Here is a 19,143-nt window from a genome sequence, read left to right on the forward strand (position 1 = left end):
ACCCGTGTCTAGGTATCAGCCATCATCGGGAAGGTCTAGTACGTAGTAGCAACTGACGGGGGGAAGGGGGATGGGATGCGGATGGAGAGCCACTTGAGTGACCGGGAATAACATGAGGCGACTCAGACAAAGAAGCAAAGGGATAGGATAGAAAAGCAACGAAAAGGTAAAAAAGATACCAACCTTCACCTGAGCTACCTATTACTTAGTAGGTGGCTACAAAGTTTCCCGTCCGAGAGAGGCGTCACGACGTTGGTGATGGGGGCCAGAAACCCCTAAGAAAAGAAAAAGAAAGGGGGAATTGGATCGCACCCACTCCTTTCACGTACTACGGTACCTTACCTTCGGGACGGGAGAGCCGCCTAGCTATGCTAAAGAGAGCTGTTGCTCGACTACTATTATTGTTGTTATTATTACTATTACTCCTACTGTATGCGTATTTTGCTTTTATTAATTTCTGTGTCTCTCTCAAATTTCCAGTCTTCGCCGTATTACTATGACTCTGTCATTGCTCCGTTTACACACTCTTCTGGCCAGGTTTAGCCTCTTACTCTCTCCGTAGTTTTTCCATTTTCCCAATTGGATTTTCCACCTTTCATTTTTCCCTTTTTCCTTTTTTGAATTTTCTTTTTCTGTTTACTTTTCTTGTCTTTCCGTATCTAGATTAGGTATCTTCCACCTTTATTTTGATTTTCTATTTTTTTTGACTTCCTACTTTCAGAAGTTTAGGTTCTTTTTTGTCTAAGTTGGAAATCACCCCAATCTGAGCATTTAAAATTTTAGAATAAAAAAAAAATAAATCAACCATAAAGTAAGAAGGTCTAGTCACTATATATCTATGGGATGGACCCCCTTCAACCATCTGGCTACTAAATTCTTCATCCATCCATTCCTAAAATCAATTAAACTCACCCTTCCTCCTCGTCCAGCTCCTCTCCTCTTCCTCCCTACGTACTTTCGCCCATTCCCTTCGCCCTCGGCTCTATTCCCGATCCTCCTCGCCGTGACGTTACCAGGCCGCGTTCCATCCTCCCTTGCGATACGTCCAGTCTAGCTTGGTTTCTTTTTTTTTTACCGGATTAGACGGAGCTCACTTCCGTGTTCCTTTCCAGGATCACCTCCTTGCCGGCTGCATTAGTCGTCCTCCGTGTCCTTGGTCGCTGGTTCTTGATCAGATCGCGCTTGTTTCCAATTACCATCATCTGCACGTCTCGCGTACTTTTTATCTCTCGTCGCTCTGCCACCTGGAAAAAAGTTCCCAAGGGGAATAGAAGGTAAAAGAAAATAAACATCTTCGAACCGCATGAGTGTCTAAAGAGGATCAAAAGAGGGTAAAAACAAAAGAAAAAAGCGACCTGTCGACTGGGTTTAAGGACTCCACCCTTCCTCATTCTTACACGCCCATTTCTTGGTACTTCGACAGTCGCATTCCTGCCCTACTCAGATCTGCCTACACTACACCACCCTGTCTCGTCTCCAACCCAGTGTCAGACTTGTGCGCCTTAATAAGGATCCCACTTCCGATCTCACCTGCAGCCTGCATCATCTGTCTGCGTCGTTACCGCCTGTTCGCTGCCGGGAATCGCTTGGGTACCTCGCTAGTCCTACACACGATCTATCAACAGGACGCACAGTCAGAATAATAATCGAGCTCTTTTTATTTATTGGTATTTTCTTTTTTGGGGAGGCCCGTCGTGTGTTTATTTAATCTTCCTGTGAGTACACTTTCTCCCAGGCTTGAAACACACTTCCCTTCAAAACATCCGCCTTCGCTTTTCTATATCTTTCCCACCGTCTTCCACTCCTTTCCGAAAGAGAAAACCTTCAGCATCTGACCATGGCCATTCGCTCAGAATCTGAAATGATATTGCGAGATCTGTCAGCCTTCAACATGGGACGAGGAGCTTACGACACTACCGGAGTCAAGAAGCCGGGTGCACCACCGCCGCCGCCTTCGACCCGATGAAAGCCTTGGAGACATCTGCCACCCACATGCTGCTGTTCTGCTGTTCTCTCGAGCGAAAAGTTATTTGTGACTTGCAACTGGCGCATGGCTCCTGGAGTTTGACGTGACTACTATGAAGTCGAGCTTGTAAGTTGCCTAGACACAAGCATCTCCCGGGTGGTCTGGTTCCCGACTAACAACGAATCATAGTTTCCTGTACCACTACTATTTCCTGCTCTTACTGCGTTGTCCTTTTGCCGCCACTGGTTTCGGTTTCTACATACTTTCTAATCACGCCCTTTCCGCCGTGGACATTTTTCTTCTCACCATGGAACGACACGGCCATCACCTATTTCTTTTCAATTCTTCGATCGACCATTATTTTTGCCTCCATACACCTTTAATCCGCCGACACGAACCAGCTCAGGTCTATGATCTGTTCCACCAAAAGTGATTTGTCGAGATTTGTTGTTTTTCTACTTGGTCTGCTTTACTACCGGCGTTGGGAATAGACGGGATGGGGTTATTTCTTTTTGATTTGGGATACATGGATTGATACCAAGACAGACTAGAACGTTGGACCTCGCGGTCAAATACCTGGAATTTATTTTTCTTTTCCTTACAATTTCGTCATCATTTGCTCCTTAATACAGTCTGCTGCTAAAAATTGATTCTGGATATTTTCAATGCTTTATTGTATTTTAAACCGAGCGAACATCATCGTGGTTGCGTCAATGTGGATAATTGTGTATGAGTTTGCGCGTATGTGTACACTACTATTGGCACTGGTACAGATAATCATAGTTCATGGTTTGGGGGATTATGACTACTGCTACTGCTACTACTACAATGGCGTGTCACTCCATAATGTGAAAGTCGCAAACCACTGCACCAGTACGGGGGAAACCTGCAAGTCAGCTGGATAAGTGAGGACTTGGGGAAAAGAAATTCGGCACTCGGACGAGACCCCGACGATGACATCTAACCGTGATTGTCTTCAGGGTTGTTTGACGGGAGCCCACAGAGCGACTTCAATCTGATTTGCCGGGGAGAAGGCAGTGGCATTATCTGGGTGGATCCCTGGTCGAGAATCAACAAGTTCTGAACGGCGTGCATGTGCTTCTTTTTTGGGCAGCCACCGGCTCTGCACAAATCATGTCGTGCAACGTTGGCTCCGTGACACGACTGGATGCCATTGGGGAGGCGTTTCCAACTGTCTGGCCGGCGATCATGGGCCGTTGGGGGACCTATTGGCACGTCATGCTCGGACGCCATGGCATGCTGTTGTTCTGTCGGTCTTTGTTGTTGTTGTTTACCCCGTGCCTAGTACTTTGCGACCTATAGATATGCACCTTATGGATAATCCTGGCGTTGAGTTGGGCCAGATCGCTTGCCTACCAATCATGGAAGCCCTGATGGTTGTGGTCGGGGTTTGGAGGGTTTCTCTAGAAAGATGATCTGTCGCATTTCCCGCGATAGTCAGGCCCCAATGATGGAATGACAGTGTATGAGGAGATACTATCTATCTTCTGCGTTGGAGCCGGTTGATGTCTCGATGGGTATCGACAGCAGGTGTCACGGGTAAGCTGCTTTGTTTCAGGAAATAGTTTAGGGGAGCAGCAGCTTGCTTTCCCCATGTACGTCGGATGTATCTACAGGTCGAGTGTGGGAAATCAACTGGACAGAAGGAAATACCAAACAGCCCTAAACCCTTCTAACCTGTGCATCTCCGCTGTTGTCACCTGGTTTACCCGCAGAGCCACAATTGTCTCATCCTCTCTCTTGTCTGCCTTATTTTCTCCCCATGGGACCAGTACCCGCGAAGTTCTGACTGGTACCTGAAGCGCACCAAAAAAAATTAACTAATAAAGATAGTAAATTTTTCTGTTTGGAGAATTGCGGGAATATCCCGTGACTGCCCGCCCGCCTTGGGCGCGCTAACCGAGTCGGGCATCGCGCCGCCATCTACTTCACCCTCCGCCTCACTGCGTATCTACCTAGGCCGTAGCATCTCTCTCTCTCCCTCTCTCTCGCCGTCATTGCGCTCTCTCCCCATCACTCTTCCCCGTCCACCGCCATTTCACTCTGGTACCGGTGCGTAGTATACCTTCTTCTTATTTGTCCATTTTTCTCCTCCAATGTTCCCTTCGTCACATTAACCCCTGCTCGATTCTGGCCCTTTCCACCACACCCCCTCCTCCGGAGTTCCCTCGTGTGTCTTGCTTACGTCTTCCTTCAGGCTTCTACTCCCGAGCTGTGCTCTCTGTAACGCCCGGCCTGAGCCGCCCTTTGCGAGCTGAAATCATCCTTCAGATTGATAATCATTCCTAGTGTGGGCTTGTCCTGCAAGACGACCTGATCGCATACCTTCATCGCCTTCGTTGGGCTCTCGAGCCATGTCTGAATCAACTAGCACAAATACTCCCAAACCGAGTAGCAGCGTCAAGCTGGTACTTTTGGGTGAAGCCGCTGTGGGAAAGGTACGAGCAACCCCGGCACTTTCCTTGCTCTGACCTCCGCGTGGTACCTGAGTAACCAGAGAGAAAAAAAGACTGACAATGAATGCAATGGATGATTGCCCATTATAGTCCTCACTGGTGCTGAGATTTGTCAACAACGATTTCCAAGAGAACAAAGAACCGACTATCGGAGGTAAGCTTCTCCCGGCTGTGGCAGTTACAGATCACTTTTCCGATTTGGGAAGAGACGGAGGGAAAGGAAGAAGGAAATTGTTCCCGGTTTTCTTGGTTCCCGGAAGTGGCCGTATCTCCGATGCTGATGTCATTGTCTGTCTATCATAGCTGCATTCCTCACCCAAAAATGCTCTCTGCCTACGCGAACGATCAAGTTCGAAATTTGGGATACCGCCGGTCAGGAGCGTTTCGCCTCGCTCGCTCCCATGTACTACCGTAACGCCCAGGCGGCGCTCGTGGTTTATGATGTTACCAAACCGTCCTCTCTCACAAAGGCTAAGCACTGGGTTGCGGAACTCCAGCGACAAGCTAGTCCCGGTATTGTGATCGCTCTCGTTGGTAACAAGCTGGATTTGACAAACGACGGGAACGAGGCGGCCGGGGAGTCGCCCGCTGATGCCGAGGGCGAATCGTCTACGGCCGATGCAGATGAAACCGCCGAAGAACCTCAGGAAGCACAGGATGTCACTTCCGGTGATGCTCGGAAGGTGCCTACACGGGAAGCTAGCGCCTACGCGGAGGAAGAGGGTCTCTTGTTCTTCGAGACCAGTGCCAAGACGGGCACGAATGTCGTGGATGTCTTTACTGCGATCGCCAATGCGATCCCGGAGAGCAGCCTGAAGAGCGGACGAGCAGGTGGCGCTGGCACGGGCCAGACTAGCCTGAACAGCGGTCGTCCGGCCGAAGACTCGCGGGTCAACCTTGGGGAGCGTGGTCCGGCAACTGCAAAGGAAGGGTGTGCCTGCTAATCTCGGATTGTTTTCACAGCGTGTCTTGAGATTTTGGTCGTGCTTCTTTCGTTTTTGCAATCGTCCTTTTATTGTTCGATACAATGTCAGGTTGATTACATTGTAATATCCCTGCGGCAGTGATTCCCCGACCGTCAGGACCAGACTGACATGCGGCTTGATCCATTCTCATTTCCCGGCGTCTCGAGTGTTCTGTTCTGTTCTGCTCTGCTATGGTACTGCACTACTTCTTTATCTTTTTTTCTCTGTTTGTTTCCAATGACTATGCAGAGAGTTAGTATGGCGATTAAGGGAATGGCAAAGATTTGTACAGAGAACCGGTCAGGTTCATTGCCAGTCAGCCATAGTCATAGAATGCGAATTCTGCGATCCAAATGCAATGTATAATATGAGGATTAACATGATAGACAAACAAGCATTTCTCGCAATGCTGCATGTTAGTAGTTGGTTAATGGTTGATGATCCGAAAAGGGCAGAAGGGTCACGGGACCAGACATCCCCTAACTAGGCCTAAATGGGACTACGGCCACCCGCTAAGCGAGAGGCCGAGCCTCCGATCCCACAGCCGACCCAAGCGCAAATTGGAGGACGTTCGAGAGATCTCCGTTCAACCACCAACCTCGACAACCAACCTCACGACAGAAGGCAGCATCCGCAGCACAGCCAGCTACCCGTCGCTCGTCTGCAATCATGGCTGCTATCAACAAGATCGCCATCAACTCGCCGTCGAGGCAGAACCCCTCCGAGCTGGAGACCGCGATCGCCGGTGCTCTCTTCGACCTCGAGAGCAACACACAGGACCTGAAGGCCACCCTCAGGCCCCTGCAGTTTGTCTCTGCCCGTGAGGTAAGGATGATCTGGTTTTTTCATTCATAGCCTCCGTCCGTGTACAGATCAGAGAGGGTCGAGAGTTTGATGTGAATCGCGGAAATTACCAACATACGAGAGACGTTCTGGGAAATATCAAATATCAATGTGGATATTGTGTGTGTGTGCGGCCTGCACCTGGATGGTGTATACGTGTGTGTGTGCTTGGGGATTACACACAACCAGCATTGAGGAAAAAGAAGAGAAAAGAAAAACACTAATTGGAATCGTCCCCAACAACCAATCGACACTCAACTCTGATCTGCTGCGCGAACTGGGAATTTGATTTGTTTATCTCTCGGATTGTGCGCAATTTGATATTGACTCTACTATCACCATAGGTCGAGGTCGGCCACGGCAAGAAGGCAGTCATCATCTTCGTCCCTGTCCCTCTCCTCCAGGGCTTCCACAAGATCCAGCAGCGGTACGATTTTCCACTCCACACCTCCACATGAAACAAAAAAATATACACCAACCCCGGAATGTGCCAGCCACATGCCCACAATTACCAGAAGCGTAGCAGCAAAAGGAAACGACACCAGAAACCATATGACTGACTCCCTCTTCTCTAGTCTGACCCGTGAGCTCGAGAAGAAGTTCTCCGACCGCCACGTCCTCTTCGTTGCTCAGCGCCGCATCCTGCCCCGCCCCAAGCGCTCCGCCAGCTCTCGTTCCAACCAGAAGCAGAAGCGTCCCCGTTCCCGCACTCTGACTGCTGTCCACGACGCCATCCTCACCGACCTCGTCTACCCCGTCGAGATCGTCGGCAAGCGTACCCGCACCAAGGAGGACGGCTCCAAGACCCTCAAGGTCATCCTGGACGAGAAGGAGCGTGGTGGTGTTGACCACCGCCTTGATGCCTACGGCGAGGTCTACCGTCGGTTGACTGGCCGTGCTGTTGTCTTTGAATTCCCCCAGGGTGGTGCCGACTACTAGAGAGTGAAAAAAAAGGAATCAAATTTTTTTTCCTCTTTTTTTTTCCTTTTTTAATTTGACAAGTGACAAATGTGACAAGACAAGAGACTAAAATTTGATTTGACCTTCTTACCTCAATTCTTCTTCTTACTCCGTGTCCTATTCTCTCCCATCTCTTCTTGCCGTTTCTTCCATATTTTTTCTTTTCTTCTTTTTTACTCGTCGATTCCCCTCAAGAAAATCACGTACCATATATTGCACGTGGGCTCGGGGACATGCAGAGAAACATCAAACTACGATCTCCCCCATTCCCCCATCACCACCCCCGTTTTGTTTTACTGCATGTTCCCCCAACCCACACACCCCCACCCCAGCCGTCAGTTAGACAGACACCTTCTTGCTTGCGGCTCTTTTGTGGGGTTAAGGATTGAGACAGTGAGGTTCTGGTCAGGTATCTATCTATCTTTCTTTTATTTCGCTCGGTCGGTCGGTTGGTTCCGGTACATGGTATATGTGTTTGTTTTGGGGTGGGATTCGGGACAAAAGAAAAAGAAAAAAGAAAACCGGGTATTAAGGGATTGAGGGTTTGAAAAAAAGGAAAGTCAAGTCTATGTCGGGTCTTGAGTTCATTTGTTCATTTTGTCATGTTATTTTCAAAATAAAAAGGGGGTTGCTAGGGTAGCTAGCTAGCTATAGGGCTAGGGGAATTGCCTGGAAAAGAAAATGCATTGTGTTGTCGAGTGTATGATCTTTTGACTTTCCTTTTTTTGAGTGTGTAGGTGGTGGGTTGGGTAGAAACTTGAGTATGTTGTAGATGGATTGGTAGTGGTAGTAGCTTGTGACTATTAGTAAAACTCATTGAAGTAATTAGGCTCATGTGAGTCTTGTTGCTAGGTGAAGAGTTGGTACTACAGTACTAATGAGGCTAAGCCTTATACTACTATTGTGGGTTCGTTATATGTCAACTACTAGTAGTAGCCATCATATTATAGGGCGTGAACTACTAATTACTATACCCACCAGCATGTGATGCTATCAACTGCTCTGGACTCAAGAATGAGAAAGATGCGGTATATGTATATCTAGTAGAAAAGAAACAAGGTATCAACAACATCCATCAATCATCAGATCTATACACAAACCAACATCAGAACTAAACATCCATGCGTCTATCTACACAATCTCCCTCACTATCCTCCCCACCCCCAACACCATCCAATACGCCAACTCCCTCTTCACCGTATCACTTCCACCCGCTCCGGCCCTCCCAACCCCCTGCTCACTATCAATCTGATTATCCGAATCCCATTCCATATGCACAAACACCGGGATCTCCAACACATCTTCATCCGGCTGTAGCTGCTCATTGGGGTCAGATGTCTGTCCACTCCAGTCAAATCCCGGGTCGGAGTCGGAGTCATCATCGTCAGAGTTGTCATCCTGGTCGTCTAGATCATCATCGGCGGGAGCCTTCTTCTTTTTCTTGTCTTTCTTGGTATTGTGGGCGGAGGAGGTTTGTTTCGCACCACCAGGTAATGTCCCCGGTACGACCTCCAACACCACGGTGGTCCAGTTCCGTCCCTTGTCCCAGACTTTGCCGGCCTCTGCGACTTTCTCGTACACGCCGAGCCCTCCGGATCGGGATCCGCGGGGGTCAGTTCCCGTGGATGTAGCCGTGGTAGTGGTGGCCGAAGTACCCTGGAGGGCTTCGTCCCACACGTCGCTGTTGGCGCCAATGTCGAATTGCGGACAGAGGATAGTTACTTTGGAGGCCACGCGGCCCGGAGTGACGGATGGCGTGGCGAGTGTGACGCGGACGGGATCGAACATGTGATTCTTTAGCGTGAGGAGGAGTTGGATGGGTCGGAGTGGGGAAAGGGCGTCCAGGTTCGGGTTCGTCGTGGAACTTGAAGGTGCCGGGAGAACGGTGGTGGTCGTGGTGGTGGCTGGGGAGGGACTGGGGTTCAGCGGCCGTAACGTCGGCAAGGGAATGTAGCTGAGGGCAATCAGGCGGATGCGGAACCGCGTGGACTGCGGTTTCAGTTCGGGTTTGACGAGAATGTGCTTGCACGACTTGCATCGTTTGGACCGTTTTGTGCGAAGTAGCACGGGCAGCGGGAGGAGGTCCTCTACGAACCGGGCGTCTGGGGACTGGAAGGCGCGTTGTTCGATGGAGGCGAGACCGTCCCATCCGCAGTCCGGGGAGGACATGCGTTCGATGAGTGTGTCTTCGGCGTCCGGGGAGGGGATCTTGAGACCCTCGCTGGCCGTGAGGGCTTCTCGCATGACGGGCGGTTTGGTTTTGGGCTTCTTGTTGGCTCCGCCGTAGAGGCTGCTGAGGCGGGAGGAAGAGGTGTAAAGGGACATGATGCGGTTTAGGGCACCGGGGGAGGAGAACCCAGAGCCGAAGTCCATGCCTAGGGGGTCGGTTGGGGAGGAGGATGTCGCGGAGATCTGGTTCTTATAAAAGTTCTTGAGGGCGTGGAATCGAGCATCTGGAGTGAGAGGAGCACTGGGTTGGTCCAGAGGGGGGTCTTCGGGCTTGGTCTCGCCTGGTGGTAGGAATTGCTCATCGATGGAGGAGTAAGTGGAGAGGGGAGACTTGAGGTCCCCGAATGTCCGGGACATTTGTCTCGAGCGAGCCGGAGTGACTTCGGTCATCTTGGACAGTTGAGTCCGGATGTTGGTCGGTTTATCAAACTTGATGCCAATATCCAGCGTCGACCACATGCAGTATCCGCAGGACAACACCCAGGGGCCTTGTTGACTGGTGCCGCCTGTCACGACGTTCTCAAGGGTGTTTACACCCAAGGGGGCGGTGCATATCGGGCAGTTGAAGCAATTGCGAGCGCATCTAGCATTCACCGCATTAGCATACACCTATAAAAGCTTGAGGCTTGTACATCCTGCTCAACGTACCGATTCCCCTCACTCCGGACCATGCTGCTGGGCGTCTCGAACAGGCAGTTCGGACAGTACCAGCACACAATCTCCTCCGTTATGCATCGCGGGCACTTGATCTGATGGCAATCCTCGCAGTACAGCAGCTGCTCCGGGGGATACAGAGAGAAATTGGCGCGCGGAGACCGAGGATCAAAAGCCTGTTCGTCTTCGTCGTCATCCGGGCGCAGGAGAGATTTGGGTTGATCGGGGTGGGATTTCTGCGGCGACTCCCTCGATCTCCGTTTCTTCGCCGGATCAGGTACAGGGATGTTGGCGCAAGGACAAGATATAAAGGTGTAAGGGAACGGACGTGACATGTTGAAGAGTTCAAACAAGATATTGCTTATTGCATTCTAGGCGCATCATCAATAATCAGTATGGAAGCCCGAAAACAACATCAGGGGGGAAGTAGGAAGCACCATACCTAAAGCACTGATAAATCAAATCACACAGAATGTTTCAAATAGATAACTCACTGTAATTTGCTTCCAACATACCCATAAGACCCATCACACATTAAGAAATTGCAGAGAGAACAGCCCCGCGACAAGAGGACGCGACGTGGCGGGAGAAAATGCGGAGATGGAATGGAATTCTCGCCGACGTCACGTTCCGCTGCTGCTGAGCTGCCTCCAACTTTTTTCCCTTTCCTCTAAACCCCTTCTCCCTCCTCTCAATTCCAGCAAACCAACCCCAATTCATAACTCAGAGACCCTCAAAATGTCTCTGTCTCACATATTTCGGCCAGCACTGCGCTCCCCGCGCATCTACACCAAACGCACACCCACCTACACATTATCATCATCATCAGCATCATCATGTCCATCACGCCGCACCTACGCCAGCCAAACACCCGGCAATCCAGTCATGGAAATCTTCAATCGCAAAACCAAGCACATGCAGAAGGACCGCGCAGCCCGCAATGTCGAGGAGAGTCGCAAGACCGACTACATCAAGGACGAAGTAGCCATGCGGCTATGTGAACGGTTGCTGGTATGCCCTCCACAGCACCACCGACAGATAGAGATAAAAACATACTGAATGGAAAATGAAAATGAAAATAGGACATCAAACGCACCTTCCCCCAAGTCCTCGATCTCGGCGCCAACAGCTGCAACATCGCCCGCGCTCTCACAATGCCCGATCCAGACCCCGACGCTCCCAACGGCAGCTCCCCACCCCTCAGCACCCGCATCGGGCAGTTAACCTGCATTGACACCTCCGAAGCCCTTCTCTACCGCGACGCAGACGAGCCCTTCAACGATCAGATCTCTCTCAAGCGGCAAATCGTGCCTGATCTTGAATCCCTCCCCTTCCCGGAGAATTCCTTTGACGCGGTGCTCTCCTCGCTCTCGATTCACTGGATCAATGATCTGCCTTCGCTGCTGGCGCAGGTCAACTCTATCCTCAAGCCGGACTGTCCGTTCATTGCGGCGATGTTCGGCGGGGATACGTTGTTCGAGCTGCGGACGTCGTTGCAGTTGGCGGATTTGGAGCGGCGCGGGGGTGTCAGTCCGCATGTGTCGCCGTTGGCGGATGTGAGGGATGTTGGGGGATTGTTGAACAAGGCGGGCTTCAAGATGTTGACGGTGGATGTGGAGGATATCGTGGTGGAGTATCCGGATACGTTTGCGTTGATGGGCGATTTGCAGGCGATGGGGGAGAATAATGCCATCTTGCATCGGGAGTTGGGGCCCATGTCGAGAGATGTGTTGTTGGCGAATGAAGCGATTTATCGTGAGCTGCATAAGGAGGAGGGGTCTAGGGGAGTGCCGGCGACGTTTCGGTTGATTTATATGATTGGGTGGAAGGAGGGTGAGGGTCAGGCGAAGCCATTGGAGAGAGGGAGTGGACAGTTGAATCTGAAGGATTTGTTGGGTGGTGGTTCCATTGGTAATTGATCATGATTTTAGTGGAATTGGTTCATGTATAGTATAGAATATTGTGATTTGTATAATATTGACGAGGAAAGGGGAAAAAAACAATAAAAAGGCACATCTAGGATATCATCCTGACGAAGAACATGAGTACACAGAACACACACACACACACACACACACACACACACACACCTCCATCTTCAACATACAACAACCCAAATCAAAACACAACAAGAATCATGCAATTTAAACAGTCCTCCGATCCGTCATGACCCTAACAATCGACCCCGTCCCCGCAACTTCCACCAACTTCTCATGCCAGTTCAACAACACACTCATCTGCTGTCCACCACCTCCCTCACCCAGATTGCGGGCCTGAATCTGCGAGAATCCTGTACTCTGCGGCGACATGCGAGGCGACTGTGCCGCGCTACTGGGAGCTGGCGCCGCCATGCCCTTGTACCTATACACAACAAGGATTCAATCAGTATGCACATCCACAACCACCCCTTAGTGATGATGACATAGGAAAGTGAAGTGAAGGGGGAACCATACAAATACTTCATCAAACAATCCGCTCTCTCCGACCCACCCTCACCGGTACACACAGACTCCAACACGCGACTCATCTCTCCCTGACGAATACCCTGCAAGACCTCCACGACAGCGGCCAAATGCACCTCCTTTGCGCGGTCATCGCCGCCCAGCGGCGCCGTCTCGAGCACGTACCGTAGAGCTCCCTCGTTGTCGCCGCTGCGGAGGAGCTGGCGCACCTGGTTCACGATGGAGGCGGCGGCACCGGAGGTCGTCGGGGCGGGGAGAGTGGGTGGGAGGAGAGTCTCCATGGGGAAGTTGATCGAGGACTCGGGGTCCAGGACGTCGATGTTGATTGTGCGGTAGTTGAGTTGGGCCATTGTTGCGGTTGCTGTGCTGGAGGTTTAGGGATGGGATGTAGTATATTGAGTTGGGCTTGTTGAGTTGCCAATTGGGAACGTATGTAGCTAGTAGTAGGTTCCCTGGTTAGCGATTGTGGTGGGTTGAAGCTGGAGCTGGGTGATAGGTAGGCAGCGTCATTACCAGGTGTCCGCGGGGAAAGGAGATGACGGAGGTGGTCAGGTAGAGAGATGCGATGGGTTGCTAGGAGGGGATGGGTGTGGTGTTCCTAGCGAGACAGTTGGGTGCAGCCTTGCTGTGCTTGACTGAGATGGATTGACAATGTGGATTGGAACGGACAAAAGGAATCAGGAGCTCCTGGAGAAGATGGTGGTGATGAATGAGGGTGAAGTGGCGGCGGAGAGCGAGAGTCGCTGCAGAGTGCGGGCCGGCGGGCTGGCCTGAGGCAACCCCTGTCAGGGTCAGGACTAGATGATTCAGATAACAACCATTTCAACGTACGTTTTAATTAAGAGGAAGGAATCGATATTATCACAATTAGGTATGATTGTTTTTGAAATATATATACACTTCGCTGGGGATTATATTCATCTAATATACATATACTGCTTGTTTCGAATATAACAAAAAGCCACCAACTCCATGCACTATCTGCATACCCACGCATGCTTAATCGCTGTATACCCATATATGCAGAAGCTCAAAACCCGCTAATTAAACATCATACAAATCATCAAGAAGTCGTAATAGTAATGGGAGGCACCGGAATTGATGTAACAGGCGCCTCCGGCGTCGGCTCTCTCTTCAACTCGTGCAACGACGCCCTTCCTGCCTCCTCGTCGGGCAAGGCATCAGTGCTGGTGTCCTGCTCTTCCTTCCCACCGCGCTTCACAACACGCTGGGCTGTTCTTTTAACTGGCCGCAGACAAGAGCGAATCATGGCTGCAAGATAACTCATAGCCCGGCCGATAGGCTTGAAGATAAAGTTCATGCATCGGACGACAAAGTTAAGAGCAACCTCGCATGGCCCATCGGGGACCGTACGGAGAACAACCGCCCATGGGAGGCAGCCGAGCGCACAGATAATACAAATGGCCCATTGGATGCCATCGAGACGGGTCACGCCAAAAGCCTCTCCTCCCACGAAAATGATCATGATTTGACCGCCGACCATGATGCAGTTGATTCCCAGGAACCAGTAGTTGCGGAACATGCCTTCGAAGATATTGAACTTGTTGTCCAGGCGTCGGTTGTTGAATTCATTGAAAATCTGCATCCACACAAAGGTATTGAACACAATAGTGTTGAGCACCGTCTGCGGGTCGTCGGTTCCAAGTCGCGATCCGATAATCTGGTTTCCACCAAAGTAGAGCATGAAGGTGATGGCCAGCTGATAGAGAGCTTGGCCGAGAATCATCTTCCACATGATCACTGTGAATAGTGATGCGCTCTTGGGGACAGGTTTGCGGTTAAGAATCTTCTCCGTTGGTGCGTCAGTCGCCAAGGCAAGAGCTGCAAAAGTGTCCATAATCAAGTTGACCCAGAGCAGCTGCACCGCGTTCAAAACGCTCTTGTTCTCACTGCTGTACAAGGACGAAACAAAGGTCAAGACCACAGCTGTGATGTTGACCGTGATCTGGAACTGAAGGAACTTGGCGACAGCATCGTTGACAGCCCGGCCCCATGCAATGGCGGTGACAATGGACTTGAAATTGTCGTCTAGAAGGATGATCGAACTGGCTTCCTTCGCGACTTCTGTTCCAGCAATTCCCATGGAGAAGCCGACATCAGCTGTTCTCAAGGCTGGCCCATCGTTAGTACCATCACCGGTGACGGCGACAGTCTCGCCTAGTTTCTTGAGCCGTGCTACCAGAATCCGCTTATCCTCGGGTGACGAGCGAGCTAGCACTTGCAGACGAGGAATGACCCGATCCATTTCCTCGTCAGAGAGCTGGCGAAACTTGGGACCTTCCATGACAATACCATCCTCTGTCTTGATACCACAGGAAGAAGCTATCGCACTGGCGGTTACAATGTTGTCACCAGTGACCATCTTCACCTGTACACCTGCCGCATGGCACTTTTGGATGGCAGCGGGCACTTCGGGTCGGAGAGGATCCTGGATGCCCACGACCCCGATCCAGGTCATCTCGCGGAAGATATCCTCGAATCTGGCAGATTCCGGATCATCTTCCAAGCACCGAGCGTCTTTTGGCGGCCAGCTTGCGAAGTCGCGGTACACTAGTCCGATCGTCCGTAGGGATTGACCCGCGTAAGCTTCAACTGTGTTTAGGATAACCCGTCGGTCTCCCTCGTGCAATGCATCAGTGGAAATATGGCTGTGAGAAGAGTCTCCCTCGACCATCTGAGTCGTGCATGAGCCAACCATTATCTCAGCAGCGCCCTTAACAAGGAGGCGATAACCCATCGTAGGTTCCCGGTAGACAACCCCCATGCACTTACGTGCGGAGTCGAAGGGGATCAATTGGACAACGTCAGCAGAGGCACGCTCTGCAGTAACGTCCAGGCCGAGATGATCTTTGGCCATTTGCAGCAGAGCCACCTCGGTTTTACTGCCAATGAACTCCTTTGACCCATCCTTCTCTTCCTCGAAAGCAGTAGAGTTCAAGGCGATGCTATGAAGGATGAGGTCCCGTTGCTTGCCTGAATATTGCTTGAAAAATTCAGCAGGAGTTGGGACGTCAGATGAGCGTTCCTCGCCTGGGGTATGCTTGAAACTCTTCGAGCCTAAGGTCCCTGCCACAACAGTCATCTTGTTCTGGGTAAGGGTCCCGGTCTTGTCGGAGCAAATAACTGTTGCATTTCCCATTGTCTCACAGGCACGGAGGACGCGCACAAGGTTGTTTTCCTTGACCATTCGGGTCGTGGCAAATGCCAGTGCCAAAGTGACAGCAAGCGGCAGACCCTCTATGGATGTCAGTCAGTAAAAGTCATTAATCTAGCATGGAGAGACTACTAACCAGGAATCGCAACGACAATGACGGTAACAGCAACGATGAGGATGTCGACGAACTCCTTTCCCTTGGCCGCAGGCGTTCCAGAGTTGTGGGATAGATCCGCCACGAACCTGAAGAACAGAGCGAAGAACAAGATAATCGCAGCACTAGAAGCAGTTAGCAAACAATATCATGTGAATACAAAGGAGGGTCGCCCTTACCCTGAGCCTAGCCAGCCGATCCAATTAGCAAGTCGACCCAGCTTGACTTGAAGAGGTGTTGGATCATTCGATTCTTGCAAAGACAGTAGGATCCGGCCGTAGGTTGAGTACGGCCCGACACTCGTGACTAGATAGGTGCCAACACCTTCGAGCACCTTGCTCCCAGAGATCATGAACGGGTCGAGCTTCTTCGTAGCCTTGCCATTGGTGATCAATCGCCCGACTTCATGTCCATCAGTCTTCTTCATCTGGTCAGATTCTCCTGTAGCGGAGGACTCGTCACATTTGATGCCGTGACCCGAGACGAGAACCCCATCCGCAGGAATGGCGTCACCTGGCTCGACATGAAGAATGTCACCAACTGTGATGTCGTGTATCGATATCATGGAGACCTTGCCAGATCGAACAGCCTTGACTTCTCGGTCGTTGTTCTGAAGAAGTTAGAGTGGTGGTCTTCGTTTAGAACAGAAGAAAGGTAAGCACTTACACGTTTGTTCAGCTTAGCAAACTGTCTTTCCTTCTGCCAGTCATTTGCAGCAGTCACAATAGTGACTATCAGAATAGCCACACAAATCGCCACTCCTTCAATCCAATCCACTCCACTACCTTCGCTGGTAGTCTCATAGATACCAAGGGACAGCGACACGATAGCAGCTATCGTCAATAAAATGATGATCTTGTCGTTGTAGGCTTGCCAAAACAGCTTCAAGAATCCCGTTGACTTCCGAGCCGGCAGTCTGTTCTGACAGAACACGCTTATGCGGTCTTGGAATTGCGTACCGGACTCTGTAATCGGGGCGTCAATGTTTGGAGGGGCGGTTTCTTTGAAAGAGGCATAGTCAGGGGAAGTCGCTTCCGAAAAACTGATCGAACCCGCCAAGAGAGTCTCATCGACTGACAGACCAGATGTCAGGTCTGTCCGCAGCCCTCGTTCCAATCCCTGCATGCCTCCAAGTGCCTGGAACGCAGCCAAAGATTTAGGGTTTTGCATCTTGTTCAATTGTCCTGGAGAGAAGGCGAACTTATTGTCTGGCACTATGAAGTCCTGTTCGTTTCGAGGGTCGGGATTCAAGGCATCGGCCACCGAAACATCATCGTACTCCATCTTGGTCGGGGCATTAGTGGCTTCAGAGTTGGCTCTCGACCTTACGGCTGTATCTGCACTGGAGATGGTAGAGTCTGCTCGCGGACGTAACGTCTCACCGTCCAGCGACTGAGCCGACGTCCGCGTGTCACTCCGTACCCTGAGCCTGTCTGGCGATAGAGTGGACGTCATGTCCGCGGGTGAAGAAGGTCGAATAGATGATATGCTTGTTCGTATTGAGTCGGATGATATAGGGTGCTGCTGTTGGTAAGCGTATGAATATATGGCTCTCTCATTAAGCTCTAGCGCTGTTGAACATACCTCTCTATCTGAAACCCCGAAAGGGTTCAAGAAGCCAGACTGAGGATGCTCGTCTGGGGTCTGCATTGATGCGACCGGAACGAGATCTGATTTGGTAGAGACAAAGAAACGGGCATAAATCCTGGTAAATGCAGTATCAATTTCAAAGTGTTGCACCTGCTACTGTTTGGTTCTGTGCCCGAGCGACACCCGTTATTAGTAGATCTGGTCTGGGGGCTGTGCTTCCGAAAAGGGTAGCCTAAAATTTAATAGTCTGTTTGTCTCATAACGGATTTCTTCGTATCAATTCTCATGTCTGGTTCGTATCATCCGTGGCACTGAGAAGAGATATTGTAACGCCAAGGGTATTCCCAACAAGCACGGGATGAAAATAAGGAAGCGGTTGCAAGGTCCGAGGAAGAGGCTAGCAAGAGTCCGGCTTTTGCCATACGCCAAAACAACCATGAAGTGTGAGTGAGTTGAGTTGACCCATATGCTTGGTAGCATCACAACGCGCTGCACAGCCTCCTTCAATCCGTCCTATCACCGACGGCGTAGACCAAGGGGTGGAGAGAGGTATGACCCATGGCTGCAACTAACGAGCGGGGGTATATACCCAAAGCGCTTTATCTTAAAGTTGAAGACGCCATGACACCTCCACTCTACCAAAGCAAGTTATATTGCTCAATCTAGACGCCGACGGAGCTCCTGTTCATCTCCAGCGTAATCTTATCTCTCCTATGAGAATGCGAGAAGCAACCAGGAGGGGGCAGAATTAGAATCGGAGGGTCCCTACCTCCGATCACAAGCCTGCAATCACATTTCATCAACTGTATCGAGGCGCGCGCAAAACCATGGACAAATGACGCACGCTGAACTCTGAGTGGAGCGTTGCAATCAACGCATACTCAAAAACCCTTCCAGATGGAAATGCCGAGAGAAAAGTGGCCCTTGGAAGTTGCCGCCGGGTGAGGTATAGTTCCAGCAAATGAGTTTCTAGCGGGCGGCTGCGCCTCCTTCGTTTAGTTCGGAAGTCAGACGATTAGTCGGTCAATGAGGAGTCACGACATGCCGTTGCCGCCAATGAATTTTAGTTGCGTTCCAGATTTCCTAGTGCGCATCAGTGATCCGGCCTTTCATTCGCCTCGAGTAATCAAACACGTTGACTCTATCCTGAAGAATGTTTGTTTGTCCATCTTCCCCCTGTTGCACGGCCACACCTCCTGCGCCACAGCTCCCACGGATTGTTCCTATTCGCCTCTTCAAGTTGGTTTCGCCCCCCTTGTGGCTGAGGAAATCACCGAGATCCTGGAAAATGAGATTATCTGATGTGGCGTCATGACTCCAACTAGCTGAGTCTTTGTACATGACGAATGGCTTTTGGGTGCGGCGATTAATTCATGCTGGTGCTGCGAGCTGTCTCGGATGCGGAGATTGGATGCTCTGATCAGGCACTGCGGGTGTGGCTGGTGAGTGTCTAGGCTCTTGCTGAGTGGACTTGACGATGGCAAATCTTGCGTCTTGCCAGCTGAGTTGAACGATTTGAGTGAGGCTTAGAAGCTTGATCTGTCGGTTGATGGGGGAATGGCACTCACGGAGGCAACAAAGCTGCCTTCTGGTGGGATGAGATGAGATGAAGGTGGGTAAGTTGTTGCTAGCAGGCAGCAGCACAGTTATTCAACATGAACAAACTGC

The 19,143-nt window shown here is 50.8% G+C and overlaps 6 protein-coding genes across 6 annotated transcripts; 3 read left to right on the forward strand and 3 right to left on the reverse strand.

Moving 5' to 3' along the window:
- Nucleotides 1–4,341: 4,341 nt before the first annotated feature.
- On the forward strand, nucleotides 4,342–5,387 carry AKAW2_21101S (Rab family GTPase; the record flags this gene model as incomplete). The annotated part of the gene is made up of 3 exons (XM_041685888.1): nucleotides 4,342–4,425; nucleotides 4,534–4,597; nucleotides 4,747–5,387. 3 exons carry the CDS (start codon nucleotides 4,342–4,344, stop codon nucleotides 5,385–5,387), a joined length of 789 nt encoding a protein of 262 aa, XP_041539927.1.
- A 690-nt stretch (nucleotides 5,388–6,077) lies between these two features.
- Nucleotides 6,078–7,190, forward strand: RPS7 (40S ribosomal protein eS7; the record flags this gene model as incomplete). Its single annotated transcript, XM_041685889.1, has 3 exons — nucleotides 6,078–6,233; nucleotides 6,596–6,678; nucleotides 6,827–7,190. The coding sequence occupies 3 exons, from the start codon at nucleotides 6,078–6,080 to the stop codon at nucleotides 7,188–7,190; spliced, it is 603 nt and encodes a 200-aa protein (XP_041539928.1).
- Nucleotides 7,191–8,342: 1,152 nt separating this feature from the next.
- Nucleotides 8,343–10,429, reverse strand: AKAW2_21103A (putative dynactin Arp1 p62 subunit RO2; the record flags this gene model as incomplete). The annotated part of the gene is made up of 2 exons (XM_041685890.1): nucleotides 8,343–10,023; nucleotides 10,089–10,429. The coding sequence occupies 2 exons, from the start codon at nucleotides 10,427–10,429 to the stop codon at nucleotides 8,343–8,345; spliced, it is 2,022 nt and encodes a 673-aa protein (XP_041539929.1).
- A 403-nt stretch (nucleotides 10,430–10,832) lies between these two features.
- On the forward strand, nucleotides 10,833–12,013 carry AKAW2_21104S (uncharacterized protein; the record flags this gene model as incomplete). Its single annotated transcript, XM_041685892.1, has 2 exons — nucleotides 10,833–11,105; nucleotides 11,177–12,013. The coding sequence occupies 2 exons, from the start codon at nucleotides 10,833–10,835 to the stop codon at nucleotides 12,011–12,013; spliced, it is 1,110 nt and encodes a 369-aa protein (XP_041539930.1).
- Nucleotides 12,014–12,238: 225 nt separating this feature from the next.
- Nucleotides 12,239–12,906, reverse strand: AKAW2_21105A (actin-related protein 2/3 complex subunit 5 family protein; the record flags this gene model as incomplete). The annotated part of the gene is made up of 2 exons (XM_041685893.1): nucleotides 12,239–12,455; nucleotides 12,548–12,906. 2 exons carry the CDS (start codon nucleotides 12,904–12,906, stop codon nucleotides 12,239–12,241), a joined length of 576 nt encoding a protein of 191 aa, XP_041539931.1.
- A 713-nt stretch (nucleotides 12,907–13,619) lies between these two features.
- On the reverse strand, nucleotides 13,620–17,535 carry pmcB (putative calcium-translocating P-type ATPase(PMCA-type); the record flags this gene model as incomplete). Its single annotated transcript, XM_041685894.1, has 5 exons — nucleotides 13,620–15,814; nucleotides 15,868–16,010; nucleotides 16,065–16,495; nucleotides 16,552–17,409; nucleotides 17,470–17,535. 5 exons carry the CDS (start codon nucleotides 17,533–17,535, stop codon nucleotides 13,620–13,622), a joined length of 3,693 nt encoding a protein of 1,230 aa, XP_041539932.1.
- Nucleotides 17,536–19,143: the final 1,608 nt, after the last annotated feature.

Source organism: Aspergillus luchuensis, chromosome 2 (genome assembly GCF_016861625.1).
Source record: "Aspergillus luchuensis IFO 4308 DNA, chromosome 2, nearly complete sequence".
Lineage (NCBI taxonomy): Eukaryota > Fungi > Ascomycota > Eurotiomycetes > Eurotiales > Aspergillaceae > Aspergillus > Aspergillus luchuensis.